Genomic DNA, 12,500 nt, shown 5'->3' on the forward strand with positions numbered 1-12,500 from the left:
TGCGGCGCCAAGAAGCGAAAAATTCCAGTAAGCAACATGCAGGTTTGAACCAACAGGGGTGAATGCACATAGTCATTCGTATTGCTAGATATAACTACTAAACTTACCTCGAATTACCTCTTACCGTGATTATAATAAATGAGTGTACACTATGTTGTCCTTAATACACTTTGATTAAACAAGGCAGAAACATCTCTGATCATGAGTCTGCTCAATCGAAACTGAGCGAGAACCAAAGAACATACCAGTTCATCATCATCATTATCATTATCATTATCATCATCATTATTATTATTATTATTATTATTATTATTATTATTATTATTATTATTATTATTATTATTATTATTATTATTATTATTATTATTATTATTATTAAGACGGCGAACTGGCAGAATCGTTAGCACACCGGGAGAAATGCTTAACGGTATTTCGCCCGTCGCTACGTTCTGATTTCAAACTCCGCCGAGTTCGACTTTGCTTTTCATCCTTTCGGAGTCGATAAATTAAGTACCAGTGAAACACTGGGGTCGATGTAATCGATTACTCCCCTACACACACACACACACATACACACACACATTTCAGGCCTTGTGCCTGTAGTAGAAAGGATTATTATCATTATTATTTAAGGCGGTGAACTGGCAGATCGTTAACACTATGGACAAAATACTTAATGGTATTTCTTCTAGCTTTACGTTCTGAGTTCAAATTTCACCGAGGTCAACTTAATGTTTCATCTTTTCGGGATCAATAAAATAAGTATCCGTTGGATACTAAGGTTGATGCAATCGACTAGCCCCCGCCTCCCAAAATTTCAGGCCTTGTTTAAGAAATGAAGACATTGTCTATTGTTACTAGGAGAAAGACGTACAATTCAAAGACAAAGGATTATTATTTGTACAAATAGGTTGCATTCTGCTGCAAGCGTTCAGTTGTAGCTCTGAACTAAGTCAAATAGTCCTCTTTATGTCACTTTGAAAACCTCCTGTAAAGCCAACCAATGTTCGTTGATGTGCTGGAAAATATCAGAGGAATTTGCCTTGAAATACACTCTACATATTACGGAATGAACAAATGTTTTAATGAAATCATTGTCGGGAAAAAATGCTGAGTGCAATACGAGGGGATGTTGAAAAGGAGGATCAATTAATTATGATTTTATTCAGCATATTCTCCTCTCAGATTCACACACTTGTTGCAGCAGTCCTTCAGTTTTTCTAAGCCCTTTAAAAGAACTCGGAAGGTTAAGCCCTCAACCAGGCCTGTCGTGACACTCTTAAAGCCAGGAACTTTTCAGCACCCCCTTGTAAGTTATAGGCCAAAGATGGAGCCTCTACTAAGTTGCTTGACCAGCAATACCAATCAAATTTCTCTCGGAGTCATACTCTAGAACCTTGTGTAAAGACATTAGAGAATGTTGATATAGATACCCCTAAAGAGACAGTGGAGTGATCAAGGCTGGAATGTTTTTTCTCGGGTTTGCTGGAACTAAACAATACATAAGGTTTTTGTTCCCTGTATTTTAATGTTAAGTCCTTTAGCATGAAAGCAAGTGCTATAGAACAAGGTATAACCAACTGGGTTTGCCGCAGCAACTAAGCCAAGCCAACGAGAGAGAGACTCTAGTGGTCTAGACCTGGTAGAAATTGTAGCCAAATCTCCCACGAATCATACTTTACCATATTTTAGGCCGTTTTAAAAAATGTTGTCCTTGGTTTATGCATATAAGTAAAATACTGGATGGTCACGACTGAAATTACTTTCAACACAAATCTTCTCGATCAGCGGTAGCAACAAGGTACCAACCGCTTACATCTGAGACTAATGTTCGTGCATCTTTATTGTCTCAGCCTTCTACACAAACATGGATGGTAAATGTCAGGTGTGGCGTGATTATTGCTGACATTCTATACAATTCGATCAAGCCAATGAAAAGACATTTATAAATAATGATAGTTAATTGCTATCGTTCTTATTATATGGTGACAGGAACAAATACGTATCAATGTCAAAAACCTTTACATCTCAAAGATCGCCAGGAATTTGTCGTATTAAATACCAGCGCTGTTTTTATTTTATTTTATTTTTGGATGGGGGTGATATTTTCATTATTTGTGCTTGAACTTGTCTTTCGTTTGTATGTTTTTATGGTTTCCGATATATAATTGATTTTACTTGGAGATTTTTTTTATCGGAAGTGGATTTTATTTTGTTTTATTTTACATTGCCCTTCCCCACCTCTCTCTCTCTCTCTCTCTCTCTTTCTCCTTCCCTTTCCCTTTCTCTCTCTCTCTTTCTCTCTTGCTCCCAAACTCTCTCTTTCATTCTCATGCTCTCTAAATCTCTCTCTTTTTCCCTTTCTCTGTCTCTCTTTTTCCTTCTCTTTGTTTTGCTCTCTACCTCTCTTTCTTTCTTGCTCTCAAACTTTCTTTCCCTTTTCCTCCACCAACTGTCTTTCACTTTCCAAATCTCTCTCTCTCTCTTCCTCACTTTCTGTCTTACTCTCTAAAATCTTTCTCTCTGTCTCTTCTTCTCTTTCTCTTGCTCTCTAACTCTTTCTTCCTCCCTCTCTCCCTCTGTCTCCTCTTTTTGCTATCAAGTTCTCTCTTCCCCTGCTCTCTAACTCTTTCCTTCGGTCTTCTCACCTTTTCTTTCTCTCTCTCTCTCCCCCTCTCTCTCTCCCCTTCTCTCTCTCCCCCTCTCTCTCTCCCCCTCTCTCTCTCCCCCTCTCTCTCTCTCCCCTTCTCTCTCTCCCCCTCTCTCTCTCCCTTGCTGTCTTGCTCACTAACTCTTTCTTTCTCCTTCTCTCTCTCACTCTTTCTCTCTCTCTCTCTTGCTAATTCTCTCTAATTCTCTCCCCCTACTCCCTCTTTCTCTTATTGTGACGTGATATTGGATTGTATGAAAAGCGAGTAATATATCTCAATTAGTTCAATTAACTAAGTGATATTCCTGATAGCTTTCGTGCGACCAATGATAAGTACACACAATAACCTATATGTCAGACAGCATTTAAATATCCAGATGTTAAATGCTGCCTTTTTCATGCAGGCTGTTTGCTGCTTTGTAGCTATCGAGCTTAGGGTAAAGGCAAACATTTTGAAAGCTAAACACACGATACTGTTTCGGTTTTCAGAGTTTTATGGCCTTACGCCAAACAGGCTTGTCAGTCGTGCCAATAAGGGAGCCTCTACATTGTGTGTTGACCTGCTAGAAATAACATCCAAATCTCTTTCAAATCACAACGTATTATTTTAATTGTACGTTATGATTTTAATAGTACGGTGCGGAGTAGGGGTGGGGGCACTGGATAATGTAGTCCTAGAAGATGCGTCGCTTCTGAATTAAAAGCTGGGTGATTGTTGTTGGAACGTCTTTGGTTATAGGTCCGCTCGATCACTGATGGTCTGGCACTGAATTATATCAACGACAGCAAAAACAAAAACAACGATATTGCCCTCCAAATACGTAGCGCAGCTTCGCACTCTGATCTCTACTCGTAGGTAGTCATGATGGGTATAACGGGCTTCGTATATTTTACCCCAGGGACACTTTGATAGCATGCACTGCTCTCTCACTCAATAATAATAATAATGATAATAATAATAATAATAATAATAATAATAATAATAATAATAATAATAATAATAATAATAATAATAATAATAATAATCCTTTCTACTATAAGCACTAGGCCTGAAATTTGGGGGAGTGGTTAGTCGATTATATTGACTCCAGTACTCAACTGTTACTTATTTTATCGACTCCGAAAGGATGAAAGGCAAAGTTGACCTCGGCGAAGTTTGAACTCAAAACGTGAAAATGGACGAAATGCCGCGAAGCATTTTGCCCGGCGTGCTAACGATTCTGTCAAAAATTAATTTAGAAGACAGCTTAAGTGCTGTATGCAATTTGAATGATAAATCAATCAATCAGAGAACCGTTCAGATGAGTTGAACATATTCGATACTTCTACGTTCAGTTAATTTTGTTTGGGGTTTTTTCTTTAGGTTATGTTTGTGCTTTATTATTTATGTCTATCTATAATGTCTATCTTAGCTCTTTTGACTTTTTTATACGAGGCTGAGTCAGAAAGTAATACAATTCTTTTATTTGCATTACTTTCTGATTAGCATTTGAGTTTTAACAGGACAAATAGCCAATGCATGTATGAATCTACATCAAATGACATTTAAAAACAACATTATTCCATCGCTTATTCTTGTGAATTGGCATGGCAGTGTGGTTAAGGAGATTTTTTGAAGCTACTTGGATTCGGTCTCACTGTGTGGCGACTTGAGTTTTCTACTATATCTTTGTATTGTAATGTGTGTGTGTGTGTGTGTGTGTGTGTGTGCGTGTGTGTGTAAATACATATATGTGATAAAAATAATCAGATTGTAACGTTAGATAAGTTTATATTCAATTAAAGCTATCGTAACAAATTTCAAAGGATGTCATTTTAGATAAATTATATTCAGTTTGTGACGTCATTGACTGTATCTCGTATATAAAGGATATATATATATGTGTGTGTGTGTGTGTGCGCGCGCGCGTCCGTGTATGTATGTATGTATGTATATATAAAGTTATATATGTATATATAGATAAACATACATACATATACGTATTCATTTATGTGTGTGTGTGTATGAACACACATACACACACACACACACACACACACACACACACAATGACAGGAACAAATTTACGTTATGATCTCAAATATACCCTGCGAAATATATTTCATTCTATCTAAATCTCAGTGTTCTCAGGATATGCCAAAAATAATCCGACTGTGAACAAAGTACACAAACTATACGTGAAAGAAAAATGCCGAATTACAGTCCATTAGATCTGCTTCCATGTATTCTAGGAATATTACGACATTCTATAGATATTTTGGAGAATGGAATCTGTCTCTATTACATCATGTTTGCTATGCATTGTGGGAAGGCTGCAAAAGCCTATAAACTCTGCTGAAGAAGCTTATAGTAGGTTATTCTGTTAACTTTTGCCATGGTCTGTTTGTGGTTTGGTACTTTTTATAACTAGATTCATTATGGTTCATACAAACTTGATGAGTAGGTAAATAGGTATTTAGGTAGAGAGTGATAGGCAGAGGATTTTTTTTTCTTGTAATTTCTAAAAGATTTCTTCGTTGTCTTTTACCTCGCTTGAATAATATATTTTCTCATCACTAACGGAAGCAAATTTACCACGACTGTTTCAAACAAGCCTGTTGCCAAATTATTTCGTACTGTTATGGTTTCAAAGATAAATTCTTGCTGTAACTAATCTATAAAAAAGCATTTGCTTACAATGTCTATACAGCTGCTCAGGGTTCAACCCCATTGTTTTTTCTTTGCTGTATTATTAATTTTTTAATATTTCTTTACTTTTTCAATGCTTTTTTCACTAATTGCATTCTGGTATTCCATTGTTTTCAACATCAAAACTATTTCTAAAGGCTTGTAATTTTCTTGTTTCAGTCTTTAGACTGCAACTATGGTGGGGCACCGCATTGACGGGTGTAGTGAAACAGATCAACCCCAGTACTTATCTTGTCGTTTTTTTTTTGCAAAACTGCTAAGTTACGGGGACGTAAATAAAGCAACACCAGTTGTCACGCAGTAGTTGGGACAAACACACACATACACATACATACATACACGTGTAGTTATATATAACTACACGTGTGCTGTTGGCGATTTCTGTTTCATCATTGGACTTTCCTCTTTCTCCTTTCCGACGAAGAGCCATGATCGAAACGTCAAACTCTTTCCTTTCACCGAACGTTAAGCTAATACATTTTTGTGCACGTCCTCACGTTCGTTCTTCTATTGTTTTTTACATATTTTGTATTCGTTTATTTGTTTATTTGAATTGTCTGTATATATATATATATATATATATATATATATATATATATATATATATATATATATATATATATATATATATATATATATATATATATATATATATGATGACATTCTTTCATTTTTCATCTACCAAATCCACTCACAAGGCTTTCGTTGTCTGGGGCTATAATAGAAGCCACTTGCGCAAGGTGCTGTGCAGTGGGACCGAGCTCAGTACTACGTGGTTGGGAAGCAATATTCTTACCACACATCCACGTCTGTGCCTATACCGGCGTAGCTGGTAACAAACATACATGCACGTATGTGTGTGGGTGTAAGTCTGTGTATGTGCTTACGTGTGTGTTCGTGCATTCTGCGCGCGCGCGTATGTTTGCGTTTGAATATATCAAGAAATCTGTGCATGAACGTGAGTATATATGATGACACACGTGGATATGTATGTAGAAAATATAAGTAACGAACTAGGAGAGAGATATAAGGTTGTTTCATGTTCGTTTGTTTTGTTTATTTCAGGTCCTGTAACATGTTATAAATGCATGGGAACTATGGTGAACAGTTCTTGTGCTGATCCGGTGAACGTGAACAACATCTCAATGAAAGAATGTCCACAAGGACTGTGTATAAAATGGACGAGAAAGCTCGGTGGTAAGTAAATAGTTCATCTACCTGAAACACAAATTCATATCTTTAAATGCAGCCACCCCTATCCAACATAAAATATTATTCCTTACAAGTGACAGAAACAGTATTAGTTCAAAATAGCAATCTATGTATCATACTTAAAGCAGATACATTGTTGAAAGCCTGCTAAACTACGGTATTCATCTCCAAATAGCATCTCTTATGGGCGTATAATGTTAAAAAAAGACACAGAAATATATCATTAGCAGTGTGGCATTGCTAATTACATATTTCTTTCTCACATGGCCTCGTCAGTAGCAAGTATTCACTGACAACCGCATGCTAAGACACAATCATCTGCTATAGATATAATAAAACAAAAAAATCAGTGACGTCGCAACTGGCCGGCAGACTCAGTTAAAATTCGTTATGAGAGACGAAAGCAGTATTAGTTTAAAATAGCAATCTGTGTATCATACTTAAAAAGGAATACATCAGTGAAAGCCTTCAAAACTGCAGTATTCCTCTCGTGATAGTATCTCTTGTAGATGTACATTGTTAAAATACTACACCCTATCGTGTGTTTTTTAATCTCTTTTTTTATTACTTAATTCAGTGGTTTACAACATTTTGTAACTCAACAATTCCTGCATTGAATGGCTTTTTATGTTTTCAGAATAAAAATCAGATTACTTTAAGCATACAGCTAATTTTGCAGTGATTTCTTATCCATATTTACTTATATTATTCCATGCAACATAAGTTTATTTTTTAATATCTGCGTGTACTAGTGCCCCCCGAGATAAACTTTTGATGTACTGTACTAAAGAGGGCGAGGACTTATATAATAAAATCATATTGGCCTTGAAGCATCGTCAGTCATTCTTCTGTTCGTGATAAACAATGTTCTATCCCGACAAACACTTTTTAAACGTGATTGCTATATTTCTTACAAAAAAAATCACAAGTTCTCTGAACGCTTCGCGTCAAGCGCACTTTTGCTGCCTCTTTCTGAACCCATAATGCCTCAAAGGGCTACTATCATCCAGGTTAAGAATCCCTGAGTTGATCGGGTGAGGAGGGACAGCATTTATGATCTTTTCGAATAGGGTCTCTTTGATTACAGACAAGGAAAAACTTCTATCGTCAGATCAGAAATCTAATCTGAATGATTACAAAATAAGGGTATTTGCTAAAGGTACCCAATGAAAATATATTGGCGCTAAACCTGATGACTGATTTAAATATTCCACGCAAGAACGTATATAACCTATCCTACACTTCTGCTCACAGCTTGCCTTGAGAGTCTGTGAACTTTGATGCATCATTGTTCCTGTTGCTGCTGTTATTATTGTTGGTGTTTGTGACGTTTGTATTATAGTTGTAATTGTTGTTGTCGTTGTTGTATTTGCCTGTTTTTCCATCACTGCAAATGGTGGTAGTCAAGCTGGAGATGCTTGGGTTATGTTAAGAGGAGTCATCGCTATTCAGTGTCTTTTGACTGTCTCTGTTAGAAGAATCCCACGACTTCATATGGTTGTGTTTTCTAACCATTATTTTCAACGTTAAAATTTACGATATGGTGAAAGTTTTGTCGTACGAAAAATGTCCCTTAGGACCCACACATAGGATTCCTCAACAGACAGTAAAGTAGGGGGTCCTCTTTTAATGAAATCCCCCCTCCCCAAAAAATAAACTAAAGAGCATAGTATCATCAAAAACATCATCATCATTTTAACGTTTAACAGGATTTATTGAAGCAGATATATAGACATATGGCCTGAAATTTGTGGAAAGGGACTGGTCGTTAGAGCGACCCCAGTATTCAACTGGTTCTTATTTTATAGATGCCGAAAGGATGAAAGGCAAAGTCGGCCTCGGTGAAATAACAATAATAATAATAATAATAATAATAATAATAATAATAATAATAATAATAATAATAATAATAATAATAAGGGAAAACCATCTTAATCCCCAAATCCACGGAAACGGAGAAACCACAAAACTATAGACCTGTCTCCCTACGATCTACAAAGCCTTTACTGCAATAATATCGCAGAGATTGAGTAAGCACCTGGAAAATAACAATCTGTTTCCAGAAGAGCAGAAGGGATGCTGCAAGGGCTCATACGGCTGTAAAGACCAATTATTGATCAATAAAGCCATAACTGAAGACAGCCGCAGAAAGAAGAAAGGCCTCAGTATGGCCTGGGTGGACTACCAAAAGGCTGTCGATAGTGTTCCCCACACGTGGATTCTGGAAACACTAGCCATAAACAAGGTGGCACCAATTATCATAAAATACATAGAGCACTCAATGAACAAATGGCAGACAGTACTACAGCTCCAAACAAAAGAGGGACTTGTGAAAACGAAAGCCATCCCCATTAGAAGAGGAATATTCCAGGGAGACACGCTCTCTCCACTCTTGTTCTGCCTGGCACTCACACCTTTAACAGAATTGCTAAATAGAACTGGATGCGGTTACAAATGCTATGGAAAAACAGTCAGCCACCTTCTATATATGGATGACCTAAAATTATATGCTAAAAATGACAAAGAGCTAGAAACACTACTACAGACAGTACACGGCTTTACCAAGGAAATAGATATGAAATTCGGATTAGAAAAATGTGCCAAAGCAACCCTGAAAAGATGAAAATTAGTTAAAAGTAGCAATATAACACTAGATAAAGCCAATGAAATAAGAGAACTAGACGAAAGCCAACCATATAAATATTTAGGAGTCAATGAACTAGATAGGATACAACATACACAAATGAAAGAAAAAATAAAGAAAGAGTACTATAGACGAGTTAGATCAATACTAAAAACAGAGCTCAATGCTAAAAACAAGATAATGGGTATCAACACTTTAGCTGTCCCAGTTATAAGCTACAGCTACAACATCCTTAACTGGACACTAAACGAACTATCTAAAATAGACAGGAAAACAAGAAAAATAATGACAGGATATAGGGTGCACCACCCAAAATCTGACATAGAAAGGCTATATATACAACGCACAGAAGGTGGCAGGGGTCTTATACAGCTGGAAAACTATTATAAAATAACCACCATAGGACTGCAAAAATACCTACTCCAGAAGCAAGGAAAATTAATACAAATAGCCACAAAACACGAGCAAAACAAAAAACTGTTTTCAGTATTTAAGGAAGCTGACAAATACAAAGAAATCAATCTACCTAACAAAGAAGAAGAAGAAGAAGAAGAAGAAGAAGAAGAAGAAGAAGAAGAAGAAGAAGAAGAAGAAGAAGAAGAAGGAGGAGGAGGAGGAGGAGGAGGAGGAGGAGGAGGAGGAGGGGGAGGAGGAGGAGGAGGAGGAGAAGAAGAAGAAGAAGAAGAAGAAGAAGAAGAAGAAGAAGAAGAAGAATGGAAGTGCCACTACACTTCCATACTTGCACACCTCTACACACGCACGCACACACACACACACACACACACACACACACACACACACACACACACACACACACACACACACACACACACACACAGCAATGGTTGAGAAGCTCAGGACTCAAAGCAGAGACTGAAGGATTTTTAATTGCTGCACAAGACCAAAGCCTCCCACCAGAAATTACCAAAAACATATAATGAAAAGAAACATAACAAGTAACTGTAGAATATGTGGAGATGGACAAGAAACAATAAATCATATTATCTCTGGCTGCCCAGTCCTGGCTAAGAAGGAATATATTCACAGACACGACAGAACTGGGACCTATATACACTGGAAGCTATGCCAACACTATGGAATAACAACAGAAAAAAGATGGTATAAACACACGCCAGAAAAGGTCACAGAAAACGAGAAAGCAACCATACTCTGGGATATGTCAATACACACAGATAGAGAAATTAAGGCAAATAGACCAGATATAGTTGTCAAAGATCATGAAGAAAAAAAATGCTTTCTAATTGATGTATCAACACCAGCAGATGACAACGTCTCTCTAAAAGAAATGGAAAAAGCTTTCAAAATACAAAGACCTGGAAATAGAGGTAACTCGAATGTGGAATCTAAAAACAGAAACAATTCCTATTATAGTAGGTGCCTTAGGTATAATAAAAAAATATTCAGACAAATACATAACAAAAACACCAGGACTTACAAATATGTATAACATACAGAAAATTGCACTACTGGGTACTGCACACATCCTACGCAAAACACTTTCAATACAGTAACCATAAGAGCACCACAGCAAACCACAGCACATACCCAAGGCGCACAGAGCTGCGCTCGGTAGTGAAGTGAAAGCACGTTATAAAAATAAAACTGCTGAACAATAATAATAATAATAATAATAATAATAATAATAATAATAATAATAATATAGCTTCTCATCTATTGGAAGTGTTATCATGTACGTTGTTTTGTCTTGGCATAAAAGATGGACTACAGCAAATATTCTGCTCAATACCACAGATTTGTTTGTCAGTTACTTGACCTTAACCAGTTGAGCATGCCCCTTAGTGGCTGATATGTGCACTTCTGATCACGAGTAGAAATAGTGGGGGAGCATCATAGCCATGTTCTTTGGGGTTTTAATAATTCACGACTTTTTGAGCGGGATGGACTACTCGACCTGAACAAAATTCTAACTGAGCCCTACCTGCAAAGTCATGCGCTGTTAATCTTGTTATGAGATCACCATGTCGCGTATATGGTTGTGAAGCATGTACTTGGTGTACCCTTATCAGATAGGTAGTCATGATGGGTATACCGGGCTTCGTATATTTTACCCCAGTGTCACTTTGATGGCATGCACTGCTCTCTCACTCAATAATAATTATAATAACTTTGACTAAATTTGCTAATGTTTTTCTGTTTTCCTATCTATTTTTCACAGGAGTTTGGTATATGGAAAGAACGTGCTCAGATGATCTTACAATCTACATCAGCCTAATAGACCGTGTGTGTCGGACGGAGCGAAATGGAAATGGTTATTTATGTATGTGTGGCAAACATTTATGCAACGCAGCTAACTCTCCTGTCACAGAATCTCTGTACATCAAAACGATTGCAGTTACAGCTCTTTCGTTAATATTCATGGTGCTGCAATTAATATTATGATTTGTTCTATCTTTTTCATCTTCCTTACGCGCTAGCTGAACACACAGCGGTCCATGTCGGACGTAGCTATTGGGATCATACGAAATAGGTGTTTCAACAACAACAGCAACAACAACGACAACAAAAAATACTCTAAATTAGTGAATATTTCACAGTTGATTATGTTTGTTTTTGTTTTTAACTTTATTTTTTATTCGTTTGTTTAAAATGGCAATGGAAGGTACTGGGTGAGAATTTATAATTCTTGTCAGCACAGTTAATGTAACTGAAGTAGTAATTGTTGCTGCTGCCATCTTGTTCTTCTTCTTGTTTTATTCAACCGTTGCACTTTCAGGAATATGACCGTGATTGTGCCCAAGAAGTTCTTTAAGATTATCAGATTCACAACACCTCAAAATTCGAATATTGATGAAATGAAAAGAAAAAAATACCTTTTATATTTCAAGAGAGAGGTTATCGCCTCTTTGTAGCTATATATATTAGTAAACTTCAACATGCAAACAGCGAACCACTTCGTAAGCATCAGAAAAAAAAAAAAGCACAATGCAAATGACATGATCAAAATAGGAACCACTAAACCTTCCTCTATCGAATCCTCTCATCTTTATAGAAAAGTGAAGGATGCATTGAATAATGTGGTCTCTAGGTACATCATGTCTAAAAAAAAAAGACATGATGGTCATAGTTAGAAAGCCTTTGATCAGAAGATAAGATAGCTCGGTCAAAGCTGACCTGGAACTAAACAACAGCAACTAAAACATTTTTAAATACATGAGCTTGGGGTGCCGCGGATTAAGACAACATAAGATAACATTAAGATAACATAAAAAAAACTACTCTCTTTAGAAAATAAATTGCTCGTGAACATACACACACACACACAC

General features: G+C 36.7%; 1 protein-coding gene across 3 annotated transcripts in view; it reads left to right on the forward strand.

Annotated features, from left to right (window-relative positions):
* Nucleotides 1-12,500, forward strand: part of LOC106874787 (UPAR/Ly6 domain-containing protein qvr) — a 203,607-nt gene that overhangs the window by 190,363 nt on the left and 744 nt on the right. For 2 of the 3 annotated variants that reach the window (XM_014922641.3, XM_014922642.3), the window contains 2 exons: nucleotides 6,405-6,536; nucleotides 11,393-12,500. The exon at nucleotides 11,393-12,500 is cut by the window's right edge and continues 744 nt beyond it. In XM_014922641.3, coding sequence (XP_014778127.1) covers nucleotides 6,405-6,536; nucleotides 11,393-11,616 — 356 coding nt within the window. In that variant the 3' untranslated portion in view covers nucleotides 11,617-12,500. Of the gene's footprint in view, nucleotides 1-4,703; nucleotides 5,001-6,404; nucleotides 6,537-11,392 lie in introns of those variants that run through there. The other variant, XM_014922640.3, reaches the window with a different exon arrangement.

This window comes from Octopus bimaculoides, chromosome 6, assembly GCF_046866305.1.
Source record: "Octopus bimaculoides isolate indiv1 chromosome 6, ASM4686630v1, whole genome shotgun sequence".
NCBI lineage: Eukaryota > Metazoa > Mollusca > Cephalopoda > Octopoda > Octopodidae > Octopus > Octopus bimaculoides.